This window comes from Bidens hawaiensis, unplaced genomic scaffold, assembly GCF_021521415.1.
Source record: "Bidens hawaiensis isolate Kalapana, Puna unplaced genomic scaffold, B.hawaiensis_p1.1 tig00012786_1, whole genome shotgun sequence".
In the NCBI taxonomy this organism is placed as follows: Eukaryota; Viridiplantae; Streptophyta; class Magnoliopsida; order Asterales; family Asteraceae; genus Bidens; species Bidens hawaiensis.
The window spans coordinates 124,664-142,315 of NW_027492062.1; the positions used below are offsets into that span (position 1 = coordinate 124,664).

Sequence of the window (17,652 nt, forward strand, 5' to 3'; positions counted from 1 at the left end):
CATATATTAGATTAAGCACACATAGTCAGTTATGTATTGTTGACTGTTAGTGACAGTTAGATTTCTGTTATAGTTAGTTCATATTAGTTAGGTTCCTATAATAGGAGACCATGCTTTGTATTCATTATCATTGATCATAATAATAAAGCTTCTTACACATAGTTTTACCACACACACATACCTGAGTTACTTGACCAATTAAGCAAGTGCTTTTTACACCATGGATAACCTTAACACACAAAATGGATGACTTGAACCAATGTATAATCATGTTGATCTGTTTCTTTGTCTTCCTGTACTAGACGGATATCTCTTCCACACAAAAAACAAGACGGACATAACTGCCCCAAATCCCAATCCGTAGAATACGGATTGCCATTCAATTATATTATCGGATTCTTGGGAATTCAGTGCGTAATTTGGTACGGGTACAATTGAAGGAGCGCAACCTTCGCTCACAGGAAACCCACACAATTCATTGTTTCCAAAATAGGAGTTGTTATCAAAAGTTTGAAATTGGTTACCTGTTGGGATTCTTCCTTTCAACTGATTGTATGACAAATTAAAGGTAGAAAGAAATGGAAGCCGTGCAAGTTCACGTGGGATCTCTCCGGTTAATTTGTTTGAAGACATGTCTAATGATTCCAGCTCACTCAAGTCTCCCAGAGATGGCGGGATAGAGCCTGTGAATGCATTATGAGATACATTCAGAACATACAATGCTTTGAGTTGTCCAATTGTGCGTGGTATTTCCCCTGAAAATTGATTATTTGAGATATCAATGGACGTGAAAATTGTCAAGATTTTGACCAACTCCAACTCGAGTCCTTTGGCTGTGACTTTAACTGTATCTTGATAGTTGTAATCACTAAGTTGTAATATATTGAAGCTTAGGTGCTTCTTTCTTGTTGAATCTTCCATATCATGAGTTATCATAGCACCCCATTGCCAGAACAAGTTTTCAGGGATTTCACCGATTAAATAATTGGAAGCTATATCAACAATCTGAAGCTTTGGCCATATGTTGTGTTGGTTTTGATCACAAGCCAATGATCCATGTAACCTGTTGGATCGCAAGACAAGAACACGCAAGTTGGTATTTTCACTCAAAGAACATGGATATGTGTCGTTTATCTGGTTTTTTCCTAGGTTTAACACTTCTAGCATCGTGCAGTTGACTAAAGAATCTGGAATCTTCCCTTCTAGATGATTTTCATGCAGATCTAGAGTGTTCAACCCACAGATGCTAGGAAATGTCCCCTCGATTCGACCACTAAGACTGTTGTTTGCCAAGTTTAGTACACCAAGATTGCCACCATCTTCAATCAAACAATTTGGTATGCTTCCGCTCAACTGATTATTTGACATATCAAGAACTTTTAGGTAAGTAGCATCACAGATGCTTTGCGGAATCACTCCACTGAGTGCATTGTTAGACACCGAAAAGAAATATGCATACATGAGGTTTCTCCCAAGACTTTCCGGGAGTGATGAATTGAAAAGATTGTTTGAATAGTCTATGAATGCGGCAGTTTGTGGCGGAATTGGAATCACCCCACTGAGAAGATTGGAATGCAAGTCAAGTATATCGAGATCACGAAAATTATAAGGCTCTTCGAGGCCGGTTAACTGGTTATGTGAAAGATTCATATATCCAATCCCAACTTCCCATATCCATGTAGGTATTTTTCCTTCAATTTTGTTGTTGGAAAGATCAAGATCTATCAATCTTGATTTATTGCTTAGATTAGGAAACTTTAAAAGATTGCAAGAAGCCAACTTTAAGGTCCAGAATTTTGGAAGACGATTCACGAGAGTGATGTTATCACTTGTTATGATCGACAAGTTATTAAACGAAAGATCAAGAGTCGTTAGACTGGTTAGGCAATCTTCGAAGTCTGCTATTCTTATGTTCCCGCCCAGGTTATTAAATGATAATACCAAGGCACTAAGCTTTTGAAGTTTAAAGATAGATCTTGGAATTTCTCCGTCCAATTTGTTACTACTTAAATCAAGTGTATCCAGTGAAGATAACGATGTTTAGTCAAATTTGGAAGTAAACCATCAAAATTATTATTGGAAAGCTGTATTTGTTGCAGTTTTAGCAAAGAGAACAAAGATGAAGGTATACTTCCTTTAAAACGATTAAATCTTAAATCAACCGAAACAAGATTTTCAAGATCTTGAAAGTGAGCAGAAGGAATCGTACCAGATAAACTGTTACGCGACAAATCAACATGGGTAAGATTCTTGCACATTTGAAATGATGGAATTTGCCCAAAAAAGTTGTTTGATGACAAATCTATGTACACCAATTGGGTGAGGTTTTGCATACATTTTGGCAGTTGTCCACTGAAATTACTCTTGAAAAGGTCAACTCTGGATAAATTCTTTAGATTTCCTATAGATTCCGGTATTCCACCTGAAATGTATGTGTTGCTGAGCACTAAACTTTTAAGAGATCCATTAATAGGAAAAACGGGTAAAGAACCATCAAGATTCTTGTTAAATGACAAATCAAGAACTTCTAAATTCTTCAACTGAAGGATCTTTTTGGGAAATGGTCCTAGCAAATTACAAGAACCAAGTTTCATAATTGTTAGGTTCTTGAAATTTGCAAAGAAATTAGGAACCGGTGTACTAAGGTTGTTTAAAGATAGACGAATTACAGAAAGAGACTTTAATTTCCCAAGGGAATCATGTAAAGGGCCTGAAAGTTGACAATTTGACAAGCTTAAAACCTCCATATTTGGTAAAGATGAAGATATGCTCTGTCCCCAATCTGATTTTTGTGATTTTACATTCACACTATCAAGATAAAGCCCTGTTAACCTTGTAAAGTTTCGAACAAGTGTAGCCAGATTCGGGTTTTCAAGTCTTAGTGAACGAGTTCCGATTGCATATAACGAAGAAAAATCAAGAATTTTGAGCTTGGTCAGCTTCGATACTTCTCCAGGAATCTGGCCCGAAAACCATGAGTTCGACAAGTTTAAATACTTTAAACTTGCAAAACTGCCAAATCTTGAAGGAATATATGAGAAATTGAAGTTATTTTCAGCAAGATTCACGCTTTCAAGATTCTCTAAATCAAAGAGATTATTAGAATCATCGATTCCACCCGATACCGTTTCGTTGCTCAAGTCTAGGCCGATAACCTGACCGCTAATGCTACAGGTTACACCTCCCCAGGTGCAGCAATCTGTGGTATTTGAGTTCCAAGACACAAGTTTTGTTGAAAGAAAAGAATTAAACTGGAGTGTGTTCTTTAACTGGATTAGAATTGACTGTTGGTTGGTTTGACACTTGGCCGAAACCAGCATCATATCAAGCCCAAAAAAGATGAGGTAAAAGGGTATCAAAAAATTAAGAAAGCAGAATCTGGTTCCCATTATAAGGCCAGAATTAAGACAATGGAATGACTATTATTATTATAAAATGCAAAAAGAAGGCTTTTTTTCTTTTTAGTTACTTGAGCAAATGGTGATTATATTATATCTTTCATTTTTGTCAAATATATATCTATATATTTTATTTTCTTTTTCTATAATGTGTAATTAATAATTCAACTTTGGGGGCTTGGCTGAGTAGACTCACTAGTTGACTTTGACGTTTACTTTGAAGTATCCCAGTTGGGTGCCTTGATTGTTAATCTAACTTTTATTGAGCAACTTAATAAAAATAATAATAATAAAAAAGCAAGAAAAACAAAAGAAAACAACTGAAAAGTCCTAGCTTGTACATTGTTAGGGTGGTTGTATTGAGACATGAAACACAAGGACTTACCTAGTAATGAGCTTATAGAATTATGATAATAAAAGTGTACATACCAGAATTGGTAAATGGAGCGGATCCAGTTTCTGCAAGAGGGCAGAGGCCCGATTTTTGCCAGCCCATTTGATGCCATTTACACTATAAGCCCAATGCATGTTTATGGTACCTGATCTCTCTAGCTTGATCCTGCATATTTTTTTATTGGTTTCTCGCTTGTGTGGTTCCTCACATCCTAGAACTAAATATTTTACTAGGATTCCGTCATTAGATTTTTCACATTTCTGGATCAGCATCTGAACACATTTCGTTTTCAGATATTGCTACATTGCTACTGCTTATGACGTAGGATTATGGTGTGACACCTACCGTGGCACGGAAATGATCATGGTAGGTAATGGTATGCCACCAAGCATCTCTTAGCGTATCCGTAGTGGAGCGACGATGAAATGGAAAACGCTCTGCAATGTCACTATCTGGTAAGATTCTCTTACTCTTAAAAATGCTCTTGTACTATACCTGGTCTTACAACGAAAAGATTTATCTTACCCGATAGTGATGGATGCTCAATCCTCTTGCGATTACATTCGCATATTGTGGTCTATCTGTTCAAATTTGACATGTAAAACTTTAAGAAAAAACGTATAATGGGTGAAATCGAATAATAATAATAATAATAATAATAATAATAATAACAACTACTAATCAATGTTGCCTTTTGTAGTTATTTATACTATATATAATGCATGAGACAATGGTAAATTAAGACACTTGATTTTAAGAATTTTACAAATTATAATGCATAAAGTACATGTGTTAATATGGTTAAACTTGTCTTTTAAACATAACATAACTTACCCGACTTACAAGTTTACCCTCTCACCTTTAACCATATTATGTTTTTAATTTCAATTTTAAACTAACTTCCCACCCATGATTTTTAAACGATAATAACTTTTTCATACGTTTATATTTATGTAGAAAAATTGGATCATAAAAACGAGCATTTTATTCTTTTTAATTTGAATATGATATTGTTATAACTTTTATATTTTAAACAAATTAATATGTTACGTAAGGGTGTTCATTGCCGATTCTGATGGTTTTTAAGTTAAACTTGTGAGCCTAACATTAGTATCATTTTTTGTCATCCAAAACCAAAACATAACCAATGAAAATTGAAACCAAAATGTTACTTACGGTATGGTTCCGGTTTGATTTCACAGTTTAAACTATGATAATAAATGTTGTTTAAAATAATTATTAATTTAACCGTACCATCAATCCTATCTAAGCATCAACAAAATATGATACCTTAGAGGATCATAATATGAAGAATGATAATTTTAGCCAACTGACCAAAAGTAAAAAATATCAACTGTGAAACCACACCGATCTTCAGTTTAAACTGTTTCATGGTTTTAAAACAAACCATAACCATGGACACTTATAAGTGTTATGTGATTAACATGGTACGCGCTCAAACACCCGCCGCATCGCGCGGGCACCCGGCTAGTATCTTTCAATACCCAAAAGTTGTCAAAAGAAAATAAAAGCATGTTGAGCGAAAACTATAAAAACATATACTGGCACCGTTTTCATTAATATTGATAAAAGTACATATGTTGCCGGTTGGTATTCGTTGTAATCATCACGGTACAGTACGGTATCGGCATTATGTTGATTGCTTCATCATAACTAACTTTTCAAAAGTAACCTTAGTATAAACAATTAAAACTAATAATAATGAAAGAAACAATATTTAACGTGTCGACCTTTTCAATCATTGAAAACGCTTACGTCAACATAATAATAATAATAATAATAATAATAATAATAATAATAATAATAATAATAATAATAATAATAATAATAATAATTTTACATCAGGTCCAAGAGGTGTTCTACAAATCACAATTTAGCATATGTTTTGTTTAAAAGTAAAGATAAGTTTATTACAAACCAAGGCAGAAAGTTTATTGTTTGGAAATCTTGCTATTTGGTTTTAGTACTGATTCCTAAAATCTTAAAGTTATAAATATGCATATTCTTGCCTTTTGCTATTTCATCTTTCTGTGTCTCATTTGTCCTAACAGATCAAAGAAAAGTTTTCTTACATAGCTGCCTTTAGGTATTTTAATCCCATCTCCTCATATTCTATCAATATGCTTTCTTCTATAACATGTTGATTTTTTATAAGTATATTAAACACTTTTTACCAACTTTTATTAGAATTTAGTTGCAAATATCCAATATGCTTAAAGTTTAAACAAGATATGTTATTAATTTTTGTGGATTTTGTTAGTTTGATCACATACAATGGGAAGCAAACCGGTTCACTTGAAAGTATTCGTCGACAAGAAGAAGAAAAAAGTGATATTTGCAGAAGCGGAACAAGACTTTGTAGAAATTCTCTTTAGTTTTCTCACTTTGCCTCTTGGAACAATTGCTAGACTCTCAAGCAAGCATGAAGGCACAAAGGATATAAAAGTTGGAAGCTTGGATTCTCTTTATGAAAGCGTCGAAAATCTAGATAATAAGCATTTCTCAAACGAGCATTGCAAGTTCGCACTTGTTAATCCAAACAGTTCTTTGCTTTCTCTTTGCCAGAAGCTGAAAGTAAATATAAACATCATGAAGCCGGATGATGCGCGTGCCAGCGATACACCTAGTGATATGGTGTTTTTCAAGAAAAACGCATCGTTCATCATCACTGATGATCTCAATGTAATACCTGTCATGCTCGATTCAAGCATCACACTCCTTAAATTTCTCGGTGTCGAATACATTGATGTGTTGGAAGAAAAAACCATTGACTTTGGCTTAGAAGAGGTACGGTTTTTGTTACACTACAACAAATATATGTTTTATATAATAACTTTCGTATAAGTGACACGTCAGGCCTCATTCAAACGAGGTACAAAATAATCGTTCTAATTAATGTTCTCTAATCGATCATTTCAGTTTTCAAGTCTCCTCAAATGGTCATTGGTGACAAATACTCCTTTAACAAATATGGTTCTTGGGAGAACCAAACCATGTTCTTGTTTCTGCTCATGTTCATCTTGCATCAAAACTTCTACAAGTAACTTACCTTTAATTGCTCGTTACTCTTCTCAACGGCAAACGGTGAAACTACTGATACAAAAATCAAAGAAGAAGGTTTTATGTGCACAAGTAGACAACTTTTTTGTGGAATTGCTCTTTAGCTTCCTAACAATCCCGTTAGGCCAAGCAAAGCGTTTAACAATGAATAACTCGTCTTCAATGGGCATAGATAACATGTATAATAGTATTTCAAGTTTGGGAGATGGAAATTACTTGAAATCAGAGGAAATCAAGAGCTTGTTACTTTGCCCAAAGCTCGCATCAAATTATCTACGTGTGACTGATCTACTGCCGGTTTACGACAAAGATACAAAGCCAGGTAGATTTCTTAAGGCACGAGCTACTTTCATAGTTTCGGATGATCTTGAAGTAACCGTCTCGCCATCTATATCCACTATTTCAAAGTATAACACACTTGGCATTCCTGTTGGTGATATTGAGATTATGGAAGTATGCATTGGTGAACAAGAGGTAAGTGTATATACGTTGATTTAGCGGCGTTTTGGTTTGGTTTTAATTCTAGTTGTATATTGATACCTTGCATTATATGATTGTGCAGGCACTTTTAATCCTTAAAGCTTCTCTCACCTCAACATCAGCTTTAACCGATTGCCTCAACACATTTAAGAACGCAAAATCTCTGATTTAAAGCTCGAACTTGGTTTATTTATGGTTATAGAAATAAATTGTGATTTATCATTTGTAATGTGCACAATATACTTAAACTGTTTGCTATGGAATAATGGTTGTAGAACCTAATCAATCATCATTGTACTATTTAATTAAGAAAATAAAGCCATGATTGGTGTTACCGCAACCAATACCCTCACTAATGCAGTTAGCAGACCTAGCTATTCACTAACTACTGCATTCTATTCCTGCAAACCAAAGGCCAAAGTGACTAAAATGTTGGCAAATGGGTTCTTTTTATACAAAATATTCAAAAATAAAATAATAATAATACTCTTGTTATTAATACGGGCAAGCAGCCAATTGGACTACACGGCTGATCTAGCTTACTGAAGAAACACTAGATCAAACTGGATAGTCCGATCGGATATTTACCCATATGTGAGTATTCTGAAAGGTTATGAGAGCAGATCCAAGCTAGCGCCTGCAAAAGAAACACCGTTGAGTCTCGTTACGGGAAGGACAGAGTGGGGGGTCTTCCCGAAACCACCCTCTGGCGTGAGAATCAGTACTGTATCTTAATCGGAATTAATACGAGTTCCAGAATATAGCGTAAGGCTTGAGAATATGAATGCCTGTACCTCGAAGAGATGATCTTCGTATTTATAGCCAAAGGTGGAGGGAAGGTGATTGGTGGAGTTGTCACTATCAAGTTATTCCTTCTCTGCCTGAATGGATGCGTGTCAGGCCTTTATTGGATGTGACAGTCTAGACCCGTTTATGGTGTAGCCATTATCTATGCACGTCGAGGGATGGCCATTATGTGTCCAGGTGTCTTCTTTCCATTGGCCAATGTCGCTATCAGGAGGTTTTGAGGGAATCTTCTAGAAGTAGTTTGTTACAACTGCTCTTCCATATCACGTGGGGATCATACGTATGATGAGTCCCTTGAGTTATTTGTGAATTCCTTCCGCGGATGCTCGCGTGACCGTCCGCGGGTTATGACGGAGTTCCACGAAGTGTCTTGGATTGTGGATGGCTTTACCAATCCACCTGTTCCTTGTGCGGATGTCTTTGACGATCCGCGGGTTGGTTGATGGATCCGTGAGTGACGGATGTCTTTGACGATCTGCGGGACGGATAAGGGATTCGTGGGTAGCTTTGTTACCCTCCCTCTATAAGTCCCCCCAGTCCATTGTTGCTTCCGTGAGTCGATGTCGCGGGTGGAATTATGGAGTTTTGTATTTTGTTGCGGGTTGCAACTACTAGTCCTTAGGATTCCTGTTGCTTTTGAAATGGGATACTGTTTAGGCGTCTGCGATGTAACATCTCCTGTCTGAGTCATGTCAGGAGTGGTGCTCAAGGTTGGTGCACAAGATTTTAGGCAGCATGTTTAAAATCATTTTGTTTTGACAGTTCCTGCCTAACGTGTCACCACTTGGTTGGTTGCCTGCTGGGGTTGAGCTGTCTCCCTCTCTCTTCGCATTAATTGCGATGTGTATATATAAGGGAGGCCGTTCCACTTTCTGATTTACTTGCAAAAAATTTTCTCTGAGACTATCCATCTTCTCTCTGTTCATTTTCTCCTTCTGACCTTTTTTGTTATTTTGATCAACCATGGCTGGTGGCAAGAAGGGGGTCGGTCTAAAGAAGCCAAGAAAAATTCATCGAAGGGGCTGGTGGAAAACATATGTATCAATTGGAAGGTTGCTGACTTCCAAGATATTGCCAATCTTTATGGGTTGGCACCGGAGTGGGGGGCGGAGCTTCCTTCTCCTGGTTCCACCACCGATTGGCCGCCGGCCGGAAAGATTGCTTTGTACGGTGAGTCTATCACTACAGGCAATTTCCGGCTTCCTATCACGAAGTTTTTTGGTGATTTCTTGGTTGCGTCAGAGATTCATATTTCCCAGTTGCATCCATTTGGGATCATGAGGCTTTGACATTTCGAGTTTTGTTGCCGTGCTCTGGAGATAAAGCCTACGGTGGATCGCTTTTTTGCGATCTACAAAATTCAAGCCCGTGGCAACCTTGGTTTTAAAAAGCAAGAGGCGAACAAAAGCGACAAGGTTTAAAACAGAAGTGTGAAGCGCCAGGCGTAAAAGCGAGAGCTTTTCGTACTCGAGGCGAACACATTTATATAATTTTTTCATATGTATATATCATGGGTTTTTTGCATCTTGACCATGATGTAGCTATATTTAAACATTATATATGATTTAATATATAAACTACCTACAAATACAACCAAAAAAGCATATTGTACAACATTTAGATACTTGAAAACCACTTGCTTATGAAAGGCGAGCGCCTCACCCTCGCTTTAGGTCGCTTTTTGCGTAAAAAGCTCGCCTCAGGCTCGCATTTATAACATTGCTTGCCTTGACTAGCCTAAAGCGAAGAGGCCCTCACCTTAGCTCGCCTTGGCTCGCCTCAGGCACGCTTTTTTAAACCAAGGCGGCAGCTGGTTCAATTTTGCTGTCCAAGGGAAAGTCATCGGGACTGAGCCTCCGAGGAGTGCTCACGAGTGGAAGAACAAATTTTTGTGGGTCAATGCGGACGTTTTTCCGCTAGCCATGAACCGCCGCTCGCTGACCACCAAATTTTCCCTCCCTGCTGCCGACACGGAGGGTCAGGAGTGGTTCCAGAAGTTAACGCGGACTCCTACTCCAATGGGTCTATCCCTGAGTCCGCGTTGGTCCAGGTGGGGATGAGCCGCCTATGGCTATATCCTGCGGAGCAACCATACTTCTCTCGGGACGATGATAGTAAGTTCCTGAATCCTTGTTCCCTTTAACGTTTGCTTGTAATCATGTTTTTTTTTTTTTTTTTTTTTTTTTTTGCAGGGGAGTGTTCGTTGTTTGAAGTGCTTGTTCCCACCGTCGCGGGGAATATGTTCAGGATGCCCTTGGAGATGTATCAAGAGCCTGTTCTTGATCATTTCAAGGGTAATTTCCTTTTTCCCACCCGTGGTCACACTGAGCCGGTAGTCACCGATTCCACGGTGGCTCAAGGTGTGTACATTCTTAACCCTAAACCTCTTACCGTTATGCACCCGGACGGGACGATAGTCCTTTCTTCTAGTGATGAATCCTCCAGTGAGGATTCAACTAGTGAAGGTTCCCCGCCCGGTACTCCAGAGAGTTTTCATGCTGGCATATTGCGTGCTATTGCAGATTGCCCGCCGCAGGAAGAGGGCGGATATTGCCGGTGTATCCGGTCTGAATAAGGATTCAGACGCCGATGAACCCGCTGGTGGTGAGGCTACTATGGGCACCGAGGATCCCGTGGTGGGGAGGTGGCCCAGACTTCTGAACCCACTGGTGATGACGCGGCCAAAGGTACCAGTGGCCTTGCCAGTGGGGAGGTTACCAAGGCTAGGGGGAGGGTCTCCCCTTAAGAAGATCAGATTGACCCGGCTTCAGGATCTGGTCAAGAGCCGGACTACCGTACGGCAACCTGCAGGTAATTGTGTGCCTATGGCTATGGACTTGAGTTATAAATAGTTTCTAACTTTTGTCTGGATCAACACCTGTTGCTGCGTCGCATCCCCCTTCTCTGCCTCTGGAGGTTTTGCAGGAGGAGGTTGGTGGGGAGGTACCTCCTGAGGATGTTCATATGCTGCCACCTGAGGTAGTGGTGGAAACGGAGGTTGTGCCTCCAAAGGATACATTTATAACTCCTCCAGTTTCCACAGGTGAAGGGGCGGAGTCCTCTAATCAAGGGGACTCCCTCTTTCGTCCCTCATAGAATCTTGGCTTTGACGTGCTCTTCACCGATCCACTTGTGTGTCATGAATTCTTTGAGCATTGCCTCCCACCCTCTGAGTGTAACCGGATACACTCCCAAACTCAGGCTAGTCTGGCGCAAGCACTTAGCTACCATCTGGCTAACGTGTTGTCAAGTAGTCGTGAGGTATTCAAGGGTTGGGTGGTTGGTCAAACCGACCTTGAGCGCGCCTTTCAACGCATGGTCGAAGCCGAAGCGGGGAGGGATGTTGTCCAGGTGGAAGCCAAGAAGAATGAAGCTGCCCTCCTGATTGCTCAGGAGGAGAATAAGCGTTTGAAGGAGCGGATAGCCGCCCAGGTCGAGTTTATAGCCTCCCGGGACAAGGAGGTCTGGAGGCTTGCGTCCGAGGTGCAAGAAAAGGATGCACTCCTTGCCTCTGTTACCGAGGAGAAAGTGAAGCTAGATAAGGCTTTCACTGATGCCTCGGACGAACGACGTTGGCTTATGAAATTTGGCATCCCCAAGGTAAATACTTTGATTGCGTTTGTCTTATGAGAATATTATGCTAACTTATCCTTGGACCAGAATGTCAGACTCGTCAAGGAAGGACCTGAGCTTGGGGATTGCCTTGCTGACCTATTGGTCAGTTCGTCACGGGTGGGTCGCCAAGCTGGCTTCCAGGAGGGGTACACCATGGCTCGCGAGGGACGTTCGCCCACTGAGTTTAAGCTTCATGGCCAGGATTGTCAAAAGGAGTATGACGCGCGGATAGAATCCTTTGATAATCTTTCCTTTGACATCCTGAATTATATAGAAGAGAACTGTCACGAGCCCACTACCGTTGGTGAACTGCGCCTTCATGTAAATAAGCTGATCGCAGAAGCTAAGGACAATGAGGCCTCCCGCGACGAGTAGAATGATAGTGTATATTTATCGATGTACTTTCCCTTTTGTTTTGTAAATCTTGTGTACATATGAAATGGAATGGATCTTTATTTTTCACTTGTATTGGACTTTGTATTTTCAGTCGTCTTCATCCATGACCCATCCGCTTGTAATTATGACTTGTCTTTTTTCTGTTCCTTTTTGTAACTTGCCCTCTGATATTCTGACGTGTCAGCCAAAGTATTCAGTTTGTCTGGTTGTTGTAGAACTAGTAGTTCGCCGATTATATCTGAGAGTCGACAGATGTGACAGGTCTTCTATGTGTAGAAAAGTTCTGACAGCTAGCTCGCGCCATACCTTGGAGTTTTAAATTTTTGACTGTTGGTTTTCCCGCCCAACGTGTCACGATCTGATTGGTAGATTGTTATGTTACAGTATTTCACGCATTAAATGCCGCCATTATATATATCCGTCAATGTTCCTTCGTCTTCTTCACTTTGTGTTGAAGAGACATACTAACCTTCGCCGGAATTCCTGAAGTAATTCTCTTCTTTTTTTTAAGCTTCTCTTATTTGATTATTCAGTAACTATAGTTCGTTGCAATCAACATTTGGCCGATTATATGGCGTCGGCGAGGCCCGATTATCAAACCATCGATTCTGCTACCATTGATTGGGACGTCAAAGGTTTTCAAGATGTCGTCAATGCATATGGTATAGCTCCAGAATGGGAGCCAGAATTTCCAGCTCCTGGTTCGACGGCGAGCCGATCTCCGGTGGGGAAGAGGCTGTGTTCGCCGAATATTTCAGCTCCAGGAATCTCCGATTTTCGGTTACCCAGTTTCTGGGTAAGCTGATAACTAGGAATATGATTCATATTTCCCAACTTCATGCTTCGGCAGTGATGCGCATGCGCCATTTTGAGGTTTGCTGCCGGGCACATGGCATTGTGCCTACTATTGATAAGTTTGGCGTGTTCTACCGCCTGCATGCTAGGGGTGGCCGCTGCGTTTGCCTTTTGACTGACCAGAAGGCTATTGCTATAGACACACCTCTCCTGGACCCTTATTGGGCCAGGAAATTCTTTTGTATACGGGAAGACGTGATCTCGTTGCCTATGTACTGGCATTCGGCGGATCAGCCATTGCTTGCCTTGCCATTTGTTGATCGTCCGGAAAGGCATGGGTGGTAACAGCAATTGACCCATACCCCCACCCCCATGGGCCCCGTCCCCGAATCTGCCCTCGTGAGGGCTGGGATGAGCCGCCTTTGGCCTTATCCGGACGATGTGCCGTACTTCCGGAAGCCAGATGGATGTAAGTAGACTTGTCATACTTCCTAAGCTTACCCCGGTTTCTAACTTTGGTTAATTTTGCAGCAGAAGATCTTCTGCTGTCTATTCTTGTGGTGCGCGTGCCTGGGGTTATGCACATTGCTGCCTGCGACAAGAAAGATCCCTATCCTTGACAAGACCAAGGATAATTTTTTGTTTCCTCAACAAACCCGTCCGGAGCATGTAGTCTCTGATGGCTTGTTTGTGACAGGTAATTCGTCCTTAGGACCAAGGTTAATTTTCTGCGTATTCTCACCGGCTAATGAATGTGTTTCATGATACAGCCTTTGGTTGCAAGAGGAAGGAGACATCGCCCAGCCACGTTCCATTGGAGGTGGCTGGTGAAAAGTAGAGGATGGATCTTCCTCCCCCTTATCCACCTCCGAAAGCGAAGAGGATTCGCCTTTGTGACCGCGTTGCGGTCCGCACTAAAGGTATCGCATGTATTTTCCTCTGGGTTTGTGTTTATTGCTTAGCTGCTCACTTGGTTGTTTATTTTTGTGCAGCCCCTGTTATCCTCTTAGATAACTCGCTCGCCAAGCATGACCCTAGCAAGTCGTCGGTTGTTGACAAAGGGAAGTCCAAGGAGGATGCTACTTCTTCGACTGTCCGGAGGTTGTCTACCGCGGAGTCACTGCCTCTGCCTCCGCCCGTTGAACGTGAGGCTGAACCAGCTGGGCGGGTCTCACTGCCCCTTCCTCCTCCTCCTTCCTCGGATAGGGAGAAGGGGGACCAAACTTTGTAGGGGGCTGCTTCCTGGTACGTTCCTGAGTGGAATCTGACTTCTTCCTCCTCAGGGTATGCCCCCTGCGGAACGTGAGTACCAGCAGAACCAGTCTTAGGTATCTGTTGGTCATTCTTATATATACCATCTTGCCAACTTGGTCTCTACGACCAAGAGATATACCGGGACTGGAACCATATGGGGCGGAACTGGGGTTCTTAGGAGAACCTGCTGGAAGAGCTTCGGGCGGAAGGGGAAAAATATCGTCTCGCAGCTAACACCGAAAGGTGGAAGTTGAGAGATTCTGAACGGGCTCTCCAGCATGAGAGGGAGCGGCAAGCTGCTACTGCTGCTAAGGAGTGGGAGGAGGCGTGTCGGCGACCGAATGCTGCACTTGAGACCGCACGCGCTTAACCCGTGCCCACTAGGCTGAGCTTGCTAAGGCAGAAGAAGCCAAGAGTGATGTTGAAGCTTGCCTTGTAGCTTAGGAGGAAGTTATCAGTACCCTTCATGCTGCTGCTTCTGAAAATGATCAATTAATTGAAGACCTGATCAAGGAAAACACCAAGTATATTGGTGAGCAGGGCGCTTTAAAGTTAAGAGCTGAGGAAGCTTCCTCTGACCGTGCCTGGTTGATGCGGGAAGGTCTTCCCAAGGTATGGCTTCCTCTTTCTTTATCGTAACTTATAAATTTGTTTTTGCTGATTCTTGAATCATTTTTGTAGGTTATCTCTGGTATTCACAAAGGAGATGAGTTAGGAAATTGCCTTGCTGACCTTCTATGTGCATCAAGTGATTCGGGGCGTAAGGCAGGCTTCCAGGAGGGGATAACTTTTGCTCAGGAGATGCGTTCTCAGGAGGTATCCAAAATATAATATAAATGTGTGTGAGCTAAATCCGTCATGTATCCAAAATATAGGATTAGGATAAGTATTGGTGCGCAGGCCTATCCGCACAGGAACTAATATTCTAAGAAATTTAAAATTGGGTAATCGCACAACTATATTCGTATTAAGACCATGTTGAATAACGAAATTTGGTACGCAGACCAAAATAACAGGCACGCAGGCCAGCAGACAGGCACGCATGCCTGGAAGAAAATTACATAAATTAAATATAACATCTTCGTAATTGTGCGACGTTCCAGGTTCTGGGAATGGGAGTACCATCTAACTTTTTTAACTTGTAAGCACCCTTTTCTCAGAATTTCGTCCACTTGTAGGGACCTTCCCATGTGGGGGCTAACTTTCCCGGTAATTCGACATTTGATGCCTCATTGTTCCGGAAGACATAGTCCCCCTTGTGGAATTCGCATACCTTCACCCGCGCATCATAATATTTTTGGAGTTGGCTCTTTTATTTGCTTTCGCGTATAGCGGCCAACTCTCTTCTTTCTTCTAAGTGGTCCAAGTTTAGTCGGAGCTCTTTTTCATTGTCGGCAACTAGAAGCATACGTGCGGATGGGACACCGATTTTGGCTGGAATCATTGCTTCCGTCCCATAGGTCAAATTGAACGGTGTCTCCGAGTAACTGGTTTTCTTGCTGGTTCGGTGTGCCCATAGAACATGAGGCAGTTCATTGACCCAACCCGTTCTTTTGGTTCCCTATCTAGCCTTGATGCCTTCTTTGATGCTACGATTGGCTCGCTCGACTTGCCCGTTGGCTTGCGAATGGGCGGCTGATGTGAACACTTGTTTTATCCGTAATTCAGATAACCATTCCTGGAGGCTGTTGTCTGCGAATTGTGTACCGTTATCGCTGACTAGCATCTGGGGGAGGCCAAAACAACAGATAATATATTCCCATTGGAATTTTTCATATTCGTTGCCGTTATATGGGCAAAGGTTTGGCCTCTATCCATTTTGTGAAGTAGTCGATGGCGACTAACAAGAACTTCACACGCCCGGGAGCCTTGGGGAACGGTCCCATGATGTCTATGGCCCACTTTTGGAAAGGCCATGCTGCAGTCACTGGAACAAGGTCATTCTAAGGTCGCAGCGTCTGGGGTGCGTGAAGTTGACAGGCATTGCATTTTCGGATTACTTTGAGGGCGTCCGTGTGCATGCCCGGCCAATAGTATCTTGCGTTCATTATTTTTGCTACCACCATTCTTGGTCCCCGCGTGTAGCCTGCAGATGCCCTCGTGTATTTCTCGGACTACGTAGTTGGCATCGTCTATGTCTACACACCTCGTGTATTTCTCGGACTACGTATCTTTCTTGCTTCTACCTTGTCTTCCGGTAAGGTGCCGGAGGACAAGTATTCGATTAAAGGTGTCATCCATGAGACTGTGCCAGTCTGGATGACCATCACTTGATTCTAAGGTATGGATGGCTGTTCAAGACCTCGATCCTCACATCCCTACCCATGTGTTCGAAACTAGTGGATGCAAACTTGCTTAAGGCGTCCGCGGGTCGATTCTCACTTCTTTTGATGTGCACTACTTTACATGAAGTGAATTGTTGCATAAGGTCTTTAGCTTGGGACAGATATGAGGCCATGACATCATTCTTTGCTTCATAAGTCCCTGAGACCTGTCCTGCAATAAGCATAAAATCGACCCGAGCCTCTAAAAATTTCACACCGAGTTTTTTCGCAATCCACAGTCCGGCCAAGAATGCTTCGTACTCAGCTTCATTGTTTGTACTTTTGAAGTTCAACTTGATGGCATAGGTGAAATCTTGGCCGTCTGGGTTAATCAATTTCAGGCCCGCGCCTGATCCCTCCCCACTTGATGCTCCATCCGTAAACAGAGTCCATTGTTGACTTTCATCGGAGGGGATCGGGGGTTGTTGTTTAAACAGGCATTTCTGGACTTTGCCTGTGGGTACCTCTGTAACAAAGTCCGCCAAGACCTGGCCTTTAATCGCGGGTCTAGGTTTGTACTCAATGGAGTGTTCACCTAGTTCGATTGCCCATTTGGCTAATCTCCCGGATAATTCAGGTTTGGCTAACACGTTTTTCAGCTTGTAGTCTGTCAAAACTTGTATTGGGTGACCTTGGAAGTACCTCTTTAGCCTTCGTGCCGCATAAACTAGCGCCAGCACAAGTTTTTCAAGCATTGAGTATCGGGTTTCGGCATCCGCTAGCATTCTGCTGACGTAGTATATCGGCGTTTGGATGGATTTACGATCCGTTAGGAGAACTGCCCCAATTGCAATATCCAAAGCGGATAGGTACAGTATGAGAGGTTCTCCTTCTGGGGGTGCGGTCAATGTTGGAAGCTTCATGAGGCATTTTTTTCACTTCTAGGAACGCCGTTTCTGCTTCCTGTGTCCATTTGAAATGTGTCTTTTTCAGGCAATTTCGTAATGTTGACACGAATGGGTAAGATTTAGCCGCGTGATTTGCCAGAAATCTGTTTAATGCCACTAATATTCCATTCAACGTTTGGACCTCTTTTAGTGAAGACGGGAAGGGCATCCGGGCGATGGCCTGTACCTTCTCTGGGTTTGCTTTGAATCCCTCTCAGGTA

General features: G+C 41.7%; 2 protein-coding genes and 1 pseudogene across 2 annotated transcripts; 1 reads left to right on the forward strand and 2 right to left on the reverse strand.

Annotated features, from left to right (window-relative positions):
* Positions 1-267: 267 nt before the first annotated feature.
* Positions 268-3,389, reverse strand: LOC143542153 (receptor-like protein 7; annotated as a pseudogene).
* Positions 3,390-5,868: 2,479 nt separating this feature from the next.
* LOC143542183 (uncharacterized) lies at positions 5,869-7,554 on the forward strand. The gene is made up of 4 exons (XM_077034831.1): positions 5,869-5,899; positions 6,074-6,600; positions 6,733-7,347; positions 7,436-7,554. The coding sequence occupies exons 2-4, from the start codon at positions 6,088-6,090 to the stop codon at positions 7,523-7,525; spliced, it is 1,218 nt and encodes a 405-aa protein (XP_076890946.1). The 5' UTR covers positions 5,869-5,899; positions 6,074-6,087; the 3' UTR covers positions 7,526-7,554.
* Positions 7,555-16,486: 8,932 nt separating this feature from the next.
* On the reverse strand, positions 16,487-17,407 carry LOC143542154 (uncharacterized). Its single transcript, XM_077034814.1, has one exon. The coding sequence runs from the start codon at positions 17,405-17,407 to the stop codon at positions 16,487-16,489; it is 921 nt and encodes a 306-aa protein (XP_076890929.1).
* Positions 17,408-17,652: the final 245 nt, after the last annotated feature.

Bases quoted from the DNA above. Each gene is read 5' to 3' on its own strand.
- LOC143542154 (XM_077034814.1), bottom strand. From the start codon at position 17,407: ATGAAGCTTCCAACATTGACCGCACCCCCAGAAGGAGAACCTCTCATA.
- LOC143542183 (XM_077034831.1), top strand. From the start codon at position 6,088: ATGGGAAGCAAACCGGTTCACTTGAAAGTATTCGTCGACAAGAAGAAG. The intron at 6,601-6,732 runs GTACGGTTTTTG...CGATCATTTCAG, and splicing joins TTGACTTTGGCTTAGAAGAG to TTTTCAAGTCTCCTCAAATG. The intron at 7,348-7,435 runs GTAAGTGTATAT...ATGATTGTGCAG, and splicing joins TATGCATTGGTGAACAAGAG to GCACTTTTAATCCTTAAAGC.